The 16,988-nt window shown below is 40.2% G+C and overlaps 1 protein-coding gene across 1 annotated transcript in view; it reads left to right on the top strand.

Annotated features, from left to right (window-relative positions):
• The window catches only part of LOC115583266 (uncharacterized), a 29,775-nt gene extending 13,654 nt beyond the window's left edge, over positions 1 to 16,121 (top strand). The window contains exons 4-12 of the mRNA XM_030419926.1: positions 4,483 to 4,584; positions 5,509 to 5,550; positions 5,899 to 5,922; positions 6,632 to 6,685; positions 8,568 to 8,615; positions 13,186 to 13,230; positions 13,653 to 13,706; positions 14,839 to 14,886; positions 15,998 to 16,121. Coding sequence (XP_030275786.1) covers positions 4,483 to 4,584; positions 5,509 to 5,550; positions 5,899 to 5,922; positions 6,632 to 6,685; positions 8,568 to 8,615; positions 13,186 to 13,230; positions 13,653 to 13,706; positions 14,839 to 14,886; positions 15,998 to 16,047 — 467 coding nt within the window. The 3' untranslated portion in view covers positions 16,048 to 16,121. The remainder of the gene's footprint in view (positions 1 to 4,482; positions 4,585 to 5,508; positions 5,551 to 5,898; positions 5,923 to 6,631; positions 6,686 to 8,567; positions 8,616 to 13,185; positions 13,231 to 13,652; positions 13,707 to 14,838; positions 14,887 to 15,997) is intronic.
• The last annotated feature ends 867 nt before the right edge of the window (positions 16,122 to 16,988 follow it).

The following is a 16,988-nucleotide window of genomic DNA, read 5'->3' as shown; positions in this document are numbered from 1 at the left end:
GTCGGGTAGACCGCAGCAGCAGAGGAGAGCGACAAAGGAGCCCAGTGGTGAATAACCCTGAGGTTGTGGTGGAGGGAGGACCGACGGAGCAACGACAAATGACGTAGGATGTGCTGCGACGGAGAAAAAAAAAACGATTTTACCGATCCCCGATCCAGCCATTTTGTCAATATCTGGGCTGATATACAATCTTCATATCAGATCGGTGCACCACTACCAAGAATCCACATCACCTTTTGCTTTTGACTTGTATAATTCTTGATAAAACTCCCCGAAACACTTATTTATTGATTTCAGATGTGTGAGTATATCTCCAGCACCAGATCTAATTCTAAGTATAGCCCTACTATTTTGCTGCCCCCTAAGTTGACAAGCTAGTAGCGTGTGTGGCTTGTATCCAAGTTCAAAGTATCGTGTACGTAGATGGGACAATTGATCGCTGACTTGTTTTGTTAAAATTGTATTGTACTCATATTTAAGGTTGGTAATTTCCTGCAGTGTTTGATTGTTATTGCTTTGTTTATATTGCGTCTCCAGTTGAGATAACTTGCTGTCAATTTTAACCAATCTTGAGTTTCTGAGTGGGTAAGATACAACAGTCAATTGAAAGGGGTAAGGTAAGCACTAATAGCAGAAAGTGGTGTTACTTAAAACAAGAGGATAAAGTTTGTCAATACCCACACAGAATCACAAGCCTGCAAATGCACAGTACCAATGGGGAAAAAAAATGAAAACAAAGACAAAAAAAAAAAAAGAACACTAGACAACGAGACAAACTGTGTGCTGCTAGTACAGTGAGAGATCGTAACCCAGCCAGGAGCCACAAGAGGGTGCCGTTCAGGGGGCCGTTTCGTCAGTGGGGGGAGCATCCAGCTGCAGAAACTGGACATGCTCTTGAAAGGGCTGCCAATCTTTAAAAATGTTTCATTGGAGCCACGGAGGGAGTGTTTGATTTTCTCAAATTTCTTAAAGGTTAAGTATCCCTTATCCAATGGGTGTGGGATGGGGGAGACGGGCTCTTCCAGGTCATCAGAATGACACGCCTCGCTAATGATGTGAAAAAAGCTGTAACTTCTGTTGTTAACTCGTCTTCTTCACCAGCTGCTGCTTACGCCTACTTTACCCTCATTTACGGGATTAGCGCCCCCACAAACAGGACAGGAGAGATTAAGTACTGACGTTGTGTTGTAATAAAATATCGATATTTGTAATAAAATATCGCTATTTGCCGTCAGTGTATCGATTATTTATTGCGACAGAGAGCACAACAATATATTGCAATATCGATTTTTTTCCCCCACCTCTAGTAAAGATGTTTGACAGCCACAATCCCAAGATCCTTCCAGGCAGCGAAAGCCCGACCTTTAATAGAGGGAGTAAACAGAGGGTTAGAATGCACAGGGGATAAAAGAGAAATTGACTGTAACCCCAAATGGCGTTTCAATTGAGTCCAGATCTTGAGACAGTTTTTTACTATAATATTACTGGAATGAGATAATGGTGATAATGTCAGGGGGAGGCACAAAAGGGACATTAGAGAGGAGGAGCCACATGAGGCAACCTAAATTTGCAGCCACGGTGGAGGCTGATTGTTAATGTGATACCAGTGCAGTATGGATCGAATATTAGCGCCCAGTAATAGCATAAAAAGTTCGGTAGTGCTAGTCCACCCATTTCTTTGGGTTTTTGTAGAGTGTCTTTCCGAATTCTGGGAGGTTTTTTGTTCTGTATGAACCGCGAGATCAAGCTGTCGAGTGAATGGAAAAAATGTTTTGGAATAAAGAGGGGTATAGATTGAAAGAGATAGAGGAATTTGGGAAGCACATTCATTTTAATACAGTTTATCCTGCCAGCAAGAGATAAAGGTATGAGAGACCAACGGTGGAAGTCTTGAGTCAGTCGAGCAAGCAGAGGGGAGAAATTACATTTAAACAAATCAGAGTAGTTTCTGGTTACACAGATGCCTAAATATAGAAATTACTTAAGGACGTCTTAAATGGCAAGTCCGAAAGGGGATAGGCTGCGGCTGCATTATTAATGGGCATAAGCTCACTTTTCTGAAGATTTATTTTGTAACCAGAAATTTGCCCAAATTCCTTCAGCATGGCCAACACAAGGGGGACAGATCTGCCTGGGTCAGAGATGAACAGTAAGAGGTCATCCCTGTACATTGAAAGTTTGTGCTCAACTCCTCCCCTCCAGATGCCCGGGGCCTGACTGGACCTGGGGGCCACTGCCAGAGGTTCAATGGCGATGGCGAACGGTAACGGGGAAAGTGGACAGTAGGGCTGGGCGATAAAACGATAACGATATCTATCGCGATAGACACGTGATCAATATCAATAGAAAATACGTTCGATAATTTCACTGAACTCTATCAGATACAGGTGATTTGTGAGCGGTGAAATACAGTGTGAGGCCCAGTTGCTGGACGAGAGGTTTATGCACGCAACTCTGTTTACTTTCGATCAAAACGAAACTTAATTTCAGTCACAGACACAGACCGTAGAACCTCCGAATCCTTAAGCATTAGCGTAACTGGGCCGTTGCGCTAATGCTTAGGGATACGGAGGTTCTACGGTTGAGAGAATGTGGTGCCAAAAGAAAGGGCGGCCTGACGGAGATGTAAAGCGGTGTGAATTTTTGCTTTGCACTGGACTCCGTTCACTGCACTACAAAGCTGAGCGTCTGGGCTGGAGCGGCTCTCTAGTTATTTAGGACGTATTTGAATTTGGGTGAGAACAGAAGACAGGAATTGGAATGTCAGACCCAGGAACAACAACGATCGTAAATAACAGTTGGACATGTGAGGAGAAGGACACACAGATTAGGTTTCCCATTAAGCCTTCCCCCACTGGAGAATGTTCCAGAGGGAGAGACACGTAGATTAGCAAGACATCTTAAATCACCACATCTATGTTAGAAAACATTCCTCCTTCCTCTTGGTGTGGAGAAAGAAGACTGTCGGGCTTGACCTTGTTTGACCTGAGGAAAAGGGGTTCATCTTCTTTGGAGAAAGGGGAACAGACCAGATGTGCTTAGTCATTATAAATTACTAAAAGAAGATCTCTGGTGATCTGTTTATAGCAAGATAAACAACATTCTCTCACTTTGTGGAGAGGAGAGGATTTGCCAGGCCAGGATAGGGGGGCTTTCAGTCCCATATAGTGGAAAAAGGAGTCGATTTGGGTTAAAGGTAATCATGGCCGAAATGAGACCACTTTAAGATGCAGAGACAAAGGCGTGTGTTCCTACACTGTGATACAAACACCTGTATCAACCGTCGACCAGCTGCAGCTGTATTAATGTACTACATGTATGCTGCTACAGGAACACTTTTCTTTTCCTGTTGGTTCTTTGCAAAGCTGGATGTTTGCTAGCAAATGTAACCTTCCAGTTGACTTGCCACATTTCTTTCATTTGTTTTATTAATTAAATATATTGGAAGTAAATTAAGTATGGATCATTACAAATACTTTGCTTTAAAAGTACCAAGTAGTCACACAGTGAGAAAAAAGTAAAGGAAGTGATTAGCAAACTCAGATTTAATTAGTTTATTTTTTGCATGGAAATGTGCATAAGAACTTGCTGCATCGAGATGCATCGAGAATCGATTTAGAATCGAATCGTTGACCTCTGAATCGGAATCGAATCGAATCGTGAGGTGCCAAGAGATTCCCACCCCTAATCACAGTAATCATTGTTTGTGCGGACACAGGCTAGGGGGGATGTATATAAAAGCTTTATCCAAGAAATAAATGTGTTGCCAAATCCAAAGTGTCTCAATGCGTGGAACAGATAGGGCCATTCGACACGGTCAAATGCCTTCTCAGCATCCATTTAGATTACTAATTCTGGAGAATCCAAGGACGAGGGTGAGTATATTATATCAAATAGCCGTCTGACATGTGAAAGGAGTGTCTATCCTTAATAAACCCTGTTTGGTCTGTGGAAATAATAGTAGCCAGAACAGACTCTAAGCGTTTTGCCAGCATCTTAGCCAATAACTTGACATCTGCGCAGAACAGAGCAATAGGGTGAAAATTGTTGCAAAAAAAGGGGATCTTTATCCTTTATCTTTAGTCAGAAAGAGGTGTTTTTATGAAAAACTCAATTTATCTGAGCGGAGCTTCACCTAAACACATCTAGTCCGCCCTGCGTGCTCTAGCGCCCCCCTGACTGGGAATTTTCTGAATCATCTCTACAGACACACAGGCATGATTATGATGTTACTGATTTCTACATCAGCGATATTTATCAGCTGTTGAGACACAAACACAACGTTCAGTCTGATCTACTTGAGATCTCTGTGCAGTTAAATGGTGAGATTTCTTTCCTGATGGTTTAGTCATCAACACATTTTTATTGTTCACGTGTTATTAAATTTACATTTATTTTTTGTTTCTGCTGATGTTCAGGGAAATGTTCATGACATGCAGTAACATTTTGAGTTTAACATTAACTTTTTCTGATGTATTTCAGAGAACCAATCCAGAGAAGTAAAGCTGTTGAGGACGGCAACTATACTCCTTGCTGTGCTTTTTGCTGTTGTACTTCTGGTTGTTGCTGTAGTGTGCTGTAGATGTAAGTTTATATCATATATTACACCAACATATCCATCATGTTCGGACATCAACATTACAGAAACATTGTGTGATACAATCACGTCCAGAACTCAGAAATATGTAATTATTCCATAAGTGAGTAAACCAACTGTTCTCAGAGGAAAATAAGGTCCCAGAACACTGCTTGAAGGTAGAAAGGTGGCAGGGTCCGCCACATATAAACAAAGTAAAACTGCATGAAATTGTTTGTTTCTTCAGTTTATTCAGTCATGAAAAAAAATCAGTCAATGAAGATCTTTCTCTTCTGATTAAAAGTCTTTCACAAAACTACAGAATGCTCCTTTAATCCAGTTTATCATTTAACAAATGATTCTTTGGATTAACTCTCAGAACGGTTTGTTAAAAGCCGTCTGACTGCAGAAACAGACATAAAACAGGATCCACTGGACCAGTTTTCAGATCTGTAGGTTTAATACTTCTGGTCTGAATGTTGGAGGACTGAATATGTCAGGCTGTAACCTTTAAAGGGACAGTTCAACTGTATTATCTTTCTGTCACAGAGAGACTGATGGCTGATTGATTTCACTGTTACATGTCTGTCTGTTAATTGTGGAGTTAAACTCAGGAGGTGGTTAGCTTAGCTTAGCTTAGCTTATCTTAGCATAAAGACTGGAAGCAGGAGGAAACAGACATTAGTTATAAACACACCTTCCAGCACCAGGCTGACTGTTTCACCCTGTTTATGGGTTTAATGCTAAAGCTAGGCTAATGGTTTCTGATTCCATCAGATTCCATATTAATAATGAATTAATTGATGAGTTTATGAAGCCAAAGAGCTGAACATGTTCTGGTATCAGCTCTGTGACTCACAGCTGTTGGGGCTCATTAGTTGATTCTGAAAGTTGACTTTCTGTAATATTTACTTTTGTTTTGGTTTCTGAAGATTTACTGTGGAAAAAACATCCCCCAGAGAATGGCTTAACAGGTATGTCTCTCAACAATGATGGTTTGTAACAAATTACATTTTCTCCACCTCTTCAAAACTGCTGACAATCACCAAAGAAGTTTGTTCTCCTCCTCCACTTTCTGATATGTCTCAAATTGTTGTCAATAACTATTTACATAAAGTTTTACTTCTACTTGAGTACTTATTTTTGGCTACTCTAACACTGAAAATATATGTTTGATTTCAGCGTGAACTGTCCCTTTGAGCCAGTTGATCATCAGGCACAATATACTTTAGATTAATACTTATATACAAGTTGACTTTTTGTAATTTATACTTCTGTTTTCTTTTCTGCACATTCTCATCTGTGGATAACGCATCCTCCAGATGATTCAGATAATGACTCGACAGGTAAGTCACTTCTCAACAATGGTGGTTTTTAACAAATAATATTTACTCCACTTTTATAAAAATCCTTCAAAACACACTTCTTCAAAACTGCTGAAAATCACCAAAGAAGTTTGTTCTCGTCATCGCGTCAGGCTTCCCCACAACAGGAAGCTGTTGCAGGACAGTTGAGAGTTGTGCTCACTTCACAATAGAAATCCAGCTAAGCTAGCGGAGGTTAGATGCCCCGGACTATGTGCTGAGACCCTATTTGTACTGTTGCTTAAGTTTGGTGCTGTTCTGAGCATTATTTGTGGCTTTTTGGTGGCGGTTTCTTGCGTATACTGCAGTGTATTGTGCGGTCATTTCTGAGGTTGCTAAAACTACTTAAATTAGCGGTCTGCTAACTTGATCTACTCAGTGTCACGGTGGGTTAGACCATGAATTAAATTTACAGCGGAATATCCTTTTCAGTGACTTTAGTATCTAGAAAAGCACTATATGTTTAATGTATCATTATTATTATTTACATTACATATACTTGAGTCACTTTGTTGAATAAATTGTACTTTTCTGAGTAGTTTATTACAGAATACTTTTACTTGAGTAGATTGTCAGCTGGTCTCAGGTCTGCTGATGCTCTGTTATCTACCACATGACATGAAGCAGGATAATGACTGAAGCTACAGCAGCAGTATGGCTGTCAAATAACTATCAGTGTTAATGTTTACAGACGAACAACTCCAATCAGCTGCAGAGGGTCAGAGCTCAGATGTGACAGACAGCAGTAAGTATGAACTCTCTCTCTTCATCCTCTTCTCTCTCTTCATCTTCTTGCTGTAGTATGTTGGTGTTCTAGTTTGCCGTCTGTTGTAGTGAAGAACATTCTCAAATTGTTGTATATAAGTATTTGATATGAATTATTCCGATAATTAGGATTAAGTTATTTTGTTTTCTCACTCAAGTAGTTACTCTGATAATTGCTTTTACTTCTACCTGACTACTCATTTTTGGTTACTCTACAGGGTACCCGGGGGGTCTTATAAACTTGAAAAAGTCTTAAATTTGATAAGCAGCAACACCAAACCCATTTGGGAGGTATCTACCAAACTTGTTGCTGCTTACTGTAGTTGTAACAGACGGGAAGTCTCTCCCGGAAAACACCCCTTCACTCACGGTGCCAACATGTTTATCATCTTTGTTAATTCGACACAATTCAACCACATAACAAGGATGTGAATAAACCCGCAACCGTCTTACACATCATCTTATTCACAAACACATTCACGAATCATAATTACACTAACAACAACAGAATACCCAAGAGTCTTTGCACCACAGTCCACAGTATACTAAAGTACAAGTATAGCTTTAGTATTAAAGTATAAGTCTAAGTATTAATGTACTTAGTCTTAGACTATTCTTTGTTCTTTTCCGTATAAGCCAAGTATACTTCACTATAATTTTCTTAAGTAGGCTATATAAAATGTAGTATGTAAAAAGTACACTTCAAGTATACTGCCTCAGTTTTAGTGTAAAATAAGGATACTTGTAGTACACTTGAATAAACTACTTTTTGCTAAGGGCTCATATACGTCAAATGAAAATATAAGGGAGCTCTTCAAAGTCATATGCATTATTTCATAAATGTATGCCAGAATAGGTGCGAAGTTGGTCTTAAATTTCATTGGACGTGGTCTTAAAAAGTCTTAAATTTGAGTGGAAAAATCCTGGGGGGACCCTGCTTTAACACTGAATAAGTATCAGTGATTCTGGAGTGAACTGTCCCTTTGAGCCAGTTCATCATCTGACATGAGATTCTTCACATTAACTCTCAGACTGATTCCTAAAAGCCAGCTGGCTGCAGGAAGGGACGGAAATACAGGATGTTGACCAGTTTTCAGATCTGTAGGTTTAATACTTCTGGTCTGAATGTTGGAGGACTGAATATGTCAGGCTGTAACCTTTAAAGGGACAGTTCACCTGTATTATCTTTCTATCACAGAGAGACTGATGGCTGATTGATTCCACTGTTACATGTCTGTCTGTTAATTGTGGAGTTAAACTCAGGAGGTGGTTAGCTTAGCTTAGCTTAGCATAAAGACTGGAAACAGGAGGAAACAGACATTAGTTATAAATACACCTTCCAGCACCAGGCTGACTGTTTCACACTGTTTATGGGTTTAATGCTAAAGCTAGGCTAATGGTTTCTGATTCCATATTAATAATGAATGAATTGATGAGTTTATGAATCCAAAGAGCTGAACATGTTCTGGTATCAGCTCTGTGACTCTCAGCTGTTGGTGCTCATTATTAACACTCAGGTGTCAAAGTGCTTCATTTGGCAGCAGAGTGAGTTTGAATTGGATGTTTATAATAATCCTAATCTGTAGTGATGAAGCTGAAATCATGACATATAATTAAATGAGAGACGGTGATCTAATGTTCTGTTTGGTGGTCGACCTCAGTGGAACATTGAACATTGAGATTCTTCTGTAAAACAATGAAAGTAAAACTGAAACCGTTCAGACCAACTTTCACTCTCCATTCTTGACTGTTTGAAAACAGACTTTTAAAAGATGAAACAAACATTAAAATCTCCACCAGAATCATTTCTGTGTCATAGAAAAGTTGACTGTCTGTAATGTTTACTTTTGTTTTGTTTTCAGCAGGTGAATGTCTGGTGAAATTATTTCGTAAAAAGCGTGTCAAAACAGGTGAGTCTCCTCTCAACAATGATGGTTTGTAAGAAATTACATTTTCTCCACCTCTTCAAAACTGCTGACAATCACCAAAGAAGTTTGTTCTCCTCCTCCACTTTCTGATATGTTCCCTTTACTCACAGATACATTTTATTTTGTTGTTGTTTCCTTTGTTAAGTGACTTCAGTATCTAGAAAAGCACTATATGTTTAATGTTTCGTTATTATTATTTACATTACATATAGTTGAGTAACTTATTTGGATACATTGTACTTTTCTGAGTAGTTTATTACAGAATTCTTTTACTTGAGTAGATTGTCAGCTGGTCCCAGGTCTGCTGATGCTCTGTTATCTACCACAGCCACGACTCAGCAGGATAGCAGGAAGCAGGATAATGACTGAAGCTACAGCAGCAGAATGACTGTCAAATAACACTCACTGTTAATATTTACAGACTGCAGCTCCACTAAAACAAGGCATTATTAAAACACTGATCAATAGGAGTGATCAGACTTGGAGCAGAGAGACAGAGCTCATATGTGGACGAGCAGGAAAGAGGGACAGAAGTGTCCACAGGACTTAAAAACTGTTTTGGATCATGAAGTGTAAGATTTCTCTCCAGTTGTGTGATTTGTCAGTCAGGGTCTCTGTGACCAACAGGAAGATCAGCGTTATATTCTCCCCTCTCCTCTATGAAACGTCTGTATCCTCACTGAGCTGCATTATTATCAACTATGAAGCATTAACGTGAGTCTGTGATGAGCCGGTCAGGCTGAAACCTTTAACAGAACACTTCAAGTCCGTGTAAAGCAGAAATACATTTGTGTTATGAGTTTGTCACACCACAGAAACATTTGTCATTGACCACTGAGCAAAATCTGAAAGACTAAAAAAAATTGCCAAGTATATAAAATTAGGTCTCAAAATCATGGAAAAACAAGCACCTCTCTCTGCTGTGAAACGCTGGGGGCGTGTCAGTTAGAGGCACTGGAGCCACGCCCACGGAGGGAGGAGCCTCCACCGTGTACCGTACAAGGACGTAACCTACAGTAACAATGGAAGCTAGCAGCATCATCGGACAGACCCAGCCCGACCCGTTTGAACCATCAGAGCCAGAAACTGACTCTGAGTCAGACACTGATAGTGCTCAGCCTCGTTCCTCACAGTCCATGTTTTACATTACACACCAACGTAAAACCCCAGTCTACATATAATTCCTTGTCATAGCTATATTGGTGCACATAAAATATTACCTGTAGATTATCACTGTGCTGTCAGATGGACTCCGCTCAGGGAATGAGGCCAAATCATGTCATGATTAAATGCAATAACATTTGCTAACATTACATGGGCATGACAGGATGCACGATGGAAAATCACTTTCAGGATTTGCACCTTCAGCAAAATGCATTTAATTGCCCAAATGTACAATATTTATAACATACATAAACACACACTTACTCTTAGAGCTTAGATATGGCCCAAATAAATCAAGCCTGACCCGAGCGGAACCGTGCAGTGATGCCGGTAACCGTTACTCTAATCTGACCACTTTTTTCAGTGAGGAGTAATCTTACGTGGTAATATTTCCAAACCACTAATCAGATTAAAGTTACTTATTCAAATCACTGTGCGTTACTATTATTTTTGTCATTTTCTTAGTAACAATATACATTTTTGCTTTCTTCTTGCGTCTCAGGGAGTGACGTCACGTGCACGAGAAGTCACGTTTCTGCAGGAGGACACTCACTCACGTGTAAAACCACGCAGCGGCACAAACAACATGGAGGGAGGAGAGAGATGCGTCTATTGTAGCCATAAATACAGTCATTATTTTGAGTTATTAAAAAAACACACACACACAAATGCTTGATCAAGGCCGGCACGACACGGTCCGAGGTTATTGACGGGAAATATTGACCCGACCCGGCCTGCGGTCCGCGGTCGGGTCAATATTTCCCACCCCACTGGCCAGCATCAACAGATTCTTCAGATATCCAGACTTCACCTGGTGACAGTTGCTGTAACTATCGGGGGTAAAGTGGACACTGCAGAGACGGTGATGGTGGTGATTTTTAACTCTCGGCAGTAATAGAAGCTCCTCTTGACAAAATCGATCCACCGTTTCCTTACGTTGTCGTCCGTAGGAAACTTAAATAAGCTAACAGTGCTGTTACCCTGCACACTGTGACATCCAGGAAAGATGCACAGCGATGTGGACGAGACATGACTGTTTAGCTGACTGGTTGACTGGTTAACTAGCTGCAAACTATCGTAAGAGATGCTATTCAAGACTCGAGAGTGAGCAGAAAAACCACCGAAGCTAATGCGCTGAATGTATTTATACCACTTCCACAGCAGGGCCAGGTTTATGCAGTAACGCGGCCATGATTTCTGACCCGCCCATTAAATCCTGAACACAGAAATTTTGAAACACAGTTTGTGAGCCTAGCTCCAAAATTAAATTCTAAATGGTTGAATGGCTTTTTACATGTTTTAAGGAAATACATGTATGACCTTTTTAATGTGTTTAGAAGAAAATGGCTGAATTTGCTTTACACGGACTTTAAGTAATAACTTGCCCGCAGGGGCGGAGTGGGGCACCAAAATCCGCCAGGAAAGATTCTGACCGCTCTGGCCCACCAATTTGTACATTCATAATTTCCAGTATTGAATATGAACATGTGTTCTCTATAAATCAAAGTAATAGCAATGTATACATTTGGAGAAAGGAACTATGGGTAGTGCTAATGCAATACAACAGGACTTTCAACCACTGGAAAACCAGGCACTTTCAATACATTTGTAAGGAACTATAGATGTTTAAGTGCAGTATAAAAAGAGCTTTGTGGGTGGATGGAAATTTCAAGCATCATGTAACGACATGTATCTGGGTATCAGACCCATAGCACTCAAATAGTTGCCTGTATAAGTTTAAAAAAGGAAGTATAGACAGTGCCAACCTAAAAACACAGGTAATTAAATTACTGGAAAACTAGGCACTTTGAATAGGTTTGTAGAGAACTATTGAAGTATGTGTCAAGACTAGATCTACATACACGGCACTGTCAGGCCTTCAAAACACCAGAACACCTTTGTCAGAGCAGGACCGTGTCTGTGCTGTTGGAGAGAGTCTTCTGTGCCGCTTCTCTGTGCTGGTTTCTTCCCACGTTTTCATGCATTTGTACGAACTCCTTATGAAAACAGCAGTGTCACTTAGGAGAGTGAAAAGTGATGCACTCTGAATAACACTGCCTGTTGTGTCTGCTAAAACCAGGTTCAGGACATGTGCAAAGCTGCAGATGTGGATTTGGTTGGGGGCCGCCTCTGATAGAAAGGCAGAGCAGCCTTTGTAACTGCCCTGCATATTGGCTGCCCCATATGTAGTACTCCCTACACAACATGACACATCGCGCTGTTCTTTGGATGTGATGTCAGTCTGGACAGGAAACATTTTAGCTTCCCCATTTTCTGAATACCTACAACATGGGTTCATTAGATAAACGCAGTGATAGGCTCTAGATAAACACATTTCTCATTCCCAGGAGGCTTTGCTCCTTTCTACGCTAATTTAAGAACAAACAAATTAAATTGCAGGTTGTTTTTTTTTTACTTGTGACCATGAAAGTTCTGTAAGGCCTGAATAAGAAGAATTAAATTAAGATAGGCAACACAAAAATCAGTAGATTGATAGCAGAGATCAGAGATGAGTGTTCAGGGTAACTTTGACTGAGATATAGAGAGTCAGCAAGTGGTATAAATTTTGGTTGGACTTATACTTAATTCTAATATAGTAGGTCTCTGAGATTTTGGCAGAGAATTTAAACAACGTCAATAGTTTCGATGAGCCCAAAGGCCGGCTGTGTACATCAGAATAATCTGTGGACCAGTTCATGCAAATTCATCATCTGGCCGTCCTGATTGCCACTCCGCCCCTGCTTACCAGTACTAGATTCAGGAGGTGGTTAGCTTAGCTTAGCTTAGCTTATCTTAGCTTAGCATAAATACTGGAAGCAGGAGGAAACAGACATTAGTTATAAACACACCTTCCAGCAGCAGGCTGACTGTTTCACTCTGTTTATAGGTTTAATGCTAAAGCTAAGCTAATGGTTTCTGATTCCATCAGATTCCATATTAATAATATATGAATTGATGAGTTTATGAAGCCAAAGAGCTGAACATGTTCTGGTATCAGCTCTGTGACTCTCAGCTGTTGGTGCTCATTATTAACACTCAGGTGTCAAAGTGCTTCATTTGGCAGCAGAGTGAGTTTGAATTGGATGTTTATAATAATCCTAATCTGTAGTGATGAGGCTGAAATCATGACATCTAATTAAATGAGAGACGGTGATCTAATGTTCTGTTTGGTGGTCGACCTCAGTGGAACATTGAACATTGAGATTCTTCTGTAAAACAATGAAAGTAAAACTGAAACCGTTCAGACCAACTTTCACTCTCCATTCTTGACTGTTTGAAAACAGACTTTTAAAAGATGAAACAAACATTAAAATCTCCACCAGAATCATTTCTGTGTCATATAGAAGTTGACTTTCTGTAATTCATACTTTTGTTTTGTTTTCTGCAGGTGAATGTCTGGTGAAATTTTTTCGTAAAAAGCGTGTCAAAACAGGTGAGTCTCCTCTCAACAATGGTGGTTTGTAACAAATTACATTTTCTTCACCTCCTCAAAACTGCTGACAATCACCAAAGAAGTTTGTTCTCCTCCTCCACTTTCTGATATGTTCCCTTTACTCACAGATACATTTTATTTTGTTGTTGTTTCCTTTGTTAAGTGACTTTAGTATCTAGAAAAGCACTATATGTTTAATGTTTCGTTATTATTATTTACTTTACATATAGTTGAGTCACTTTTTTGAATAAATTGTACTTTTCTGAGTAGTTTATTACAGAATACTTTTACTTGAGTAGATTGTCAGCTGGTCTCAGGTCTGCTGATGCTCTGTTATCTACCACATGACATGAAGCAGGATAATGACTGCAGCTACAGCAGCAGTATGGCTGTCAAATAATGCTCACTGTTAATATTTACAGACGAACAACTCCAATCAGCTGCAGAGGATCAGAGCTCAGATGTGACATACAGCAGTAAGTATGAACTCTCTCTCTTCATTTTCTTGCTGTAGTATGTTGATGTTTTAGTTTGCTGCTGTTGTAGTGAAGAACGTTCTCAAATTGTTGTTAATAACTACTTAATATTAGTTATTCTGATCATTCAAATTAAGTTCTTTTGTTCTCTCACCCTAGTAGTTACTCTGATTACTGCTTTTACTTCTACCTGAGTACTTATGTTTTGTTACTCCAACACTGAATAAGTATCAGTGATTCTGGAGTGAACTGTCCCTTTGAGCCAGTTCATCATCTGACATGAGATTCTTCACATTAACTCTCAGACTGATTCCTAAAAGCCAGCTGGCTGCAGGAAGGGACGGAAATACAGGATGTTGACCAGTTTTCAGATCTGTAGGTTTAATACTTCTGGTCTGAATGTTGGAGGACTGAATATGTCAGGCTGTAACCTTTAAAGGGACAGTTCACCTGTATTATCTTTCTGTCACAGAGAGACTGATGGCTGATTGATTCCACTGTTACATGTCTGTCTGTTAGTTGTGGAGTTAAACTCAGGAGGTGGTTAGCTTAGCTTAGCTTAGCATAAAGATAGACTAAAGTTAGAAATGCACCTTCCAGCAGCAGGCTGACTGTTTCACTGTGTTTATGGGTTTAATGCTAAAGCTAGGCTAATGGTTTCTGATTCCATCAGCTTCCATATTAATAATAAATGAATTGATGAGTTTATGAAGCCAAAGAGCTGAACATGTTCTGGTATCAGCTCTGTGACTCTCAGCTGTTGGTGCTCATTATTAACACTCAGGTGTCAAAGTGCTTCATTTGGCAGCAGAGTGAGTTTGAATTGGATGTTTATAATAATCCTAATCTGTAGTGATGAAGCTGAAATCATGACATATAATTAAATGAGAGACGGTGATCTAATGTTCTGTTTGGTGGTCGACCTCAGTGGAACATTGAACATTGAGATTCTTCTGTAAAACAATGAAAGTAAAACTGAAACCGTTCAGACCAACTTTCACTCTCCATTCTTGACTGTTTGAAAACAGACTTTTAAAAGATGAAACAAACATTAAAATCTCCACCAGAATCATTTCTGTGTCATATAGAAGTTGACTTTCTGTAATGTTTACTTTTGTTTTGTTTTCTGTAGGTTGTCCTCCTGATGATCCAGTGAGCAGTTCTCCTCTCAACAATGATGGTTGGTGACAATTTAAATTTTTTCCACCTCTTCAAAACTGCTGACAATCACCAAAGAAGTTTGTTCTCCTCCTCCACTTTCTGATATGTCTCAAATTGTTATTAATAACTACTTAATTTAATTTCTACCTGAGTACTTATTTTTACTCACTCTAGCACTGAATAAGTATCAGTGATTCTGGAGTGAACTGTCCCTTTGAGCCAGTTCATCATCTGACATGAGATTCTTCACATTAACTCTCAGACTGATTCCTAAAAGCCAGCTGGCTGCAGGAAGGGACGGAAATACAGGATGTTGACCAGTTTTCAGATCTGTAGGTTTAATACTTCTGGTCTGAATGTTGGAGGACTGAATATGTCAGGCTGTAACCTTTAAAGGGACAGTTCACCTGTATTAGCTTTCTATCACAGAGAGACTGATGGCTGATTGATTCCACTGTTACATGTCTGTCTGTTAATTGTGGAGTTAAACTCAGGAGGTGGTTAGCTTAGCTTAGCTCAGCTTAGCTTAGCTTAGCTTAGCTCAGCTTAGCTTAGCTTAGCTTATTTTAGCTTATCTTAGCTTAGCTTAGCATAAAGACTGGCAGCAGGAGGAAACAGACATTAGTTAGAAACACACCTTCCAGCACCAGACTGACTGTTTCACTGTGTTTATGGGTTTAATGCTAAAGCTAGGCTAATGGTTTCTGATTCCATCAGATTCCATATTAATAATATATGAATTGATGAGTTTATGAAGCCAAAGAGCTGAACATGTTCTGGTATCAGCTCTGTGACTCTCAGCTGTTGGTGCTCAGTGATCATTATTAACAGTTAAGTCTTAAAATAAATGTTAATAATAATCCTGACAGGAAGTGATGGAAGCTGAAATCATGACATCATTAAATGTGAGTCAGTGATTTAACAGGATTTGTGTTTGGTGTCGAGTTCAGAGTCTTTAAAACACACTGACTGAAACCAGTCAGATAAATCTTTCACTCTCCATTACTGACTGTTTGAAAACAGATGTTTGAAAGATGAAACAAACATTAAAATCTTTTGTTGTCCAGCAAAATCTGTTCTGTTTGATATAAAGCTCGACTCTACATAATGCATACGTTTGTTTTCTGCAGGTGCCCTTGATAAACAAGATGAAGATGGTCTCCCACCTAGAAATGCCTGAAACATCCACTTGCCCACAACACAGCACCTCGGACACCAGCGTGGCCAGTGAAGTCTTCCTGTGTGTGTGTGTGTGTGTGTGTGTGTGTATGTGTAAGGTTTGTGATGTGCAGGTGGATTGTAGAAATCCAGGCCTTGTTTTAGTTCCTTCCACCGAGGAGGTTTGATGTCACTGTCTGTCTGTGTGTTGGCTGGTTTGTCAGCAGACACAATAACAGTTCTCAGTAAACTCAGATGGAGGATGTGTCTCGGCCCAGAATGGACCCCGTTAACTTTTGGGGTGGATCTGTATGAAGGGATGGGTTTAAGATGTTTTTCTCACTCTTTTTAAAAAATTGTTTACAATTGTGTTAATTTCTCAGGGAATAATGTGGATCATGATGAAAACACATCAGGTGTATTTCTGTAGCTGGTATCTGTGAGTGAGGACAGTTTGATGCAGATGAAGGAGGAACACACTCACACAAGCCGTTTTTAGACAGAGCAGCGAGGCGCCAATTTGCCCGTCCTTTTGGCCGCTCGGTCCGCGTTTTTAGACAGACGTCGGTAAATCGGGGGTCTGCTCTGGTCCGCCGATTTTCCGCCTCGGAGGGTACACTTATTTGTGCCTCGCCAGCTATCGAGGCGTCAATGTGGCGGCCTCTGCGTGAGATGGGCGGAGGTGTCGATGACCTGCACTGTTGTGCGACCCACAGCCGGGGAGTTTTAAAACCAGGAAACAGCTGATCACAGCAGTCAGTCCATCACTTCATCCGCGGACATTAAGATGAGCAACTGGACATTCGCTGAGATCCAGGAGATGCTAGCGTCTCCTCGGTCTCTGTAGCTGTTTGGTTGTGTTAGCTTGATGTTGTGTCGGCAGGCTAGGAACGGTCGCTACTTTCAAATTAAAAGCCCCCCGCTAAGAACCCTGTTCTAAACTCCAATGGGGTGCAATGTAAA

Source organism: Sparus aurata, chromosome 6 (assembly GCF_900880675.1).
Source record: "Sparus aurata chromosome 6, fSpaAur1.1, whole genome shotgun sequence".
NCBI lineage: Eukaryota > Metazoa > Chordata > Actinopteri > Spariformes > Sparidae > Sparus > Sparus aurata.
Note: the sequence above shows the minus strand (reverse complement) of the source record. Positions and strands in the feature narration are given on the sequence as shown.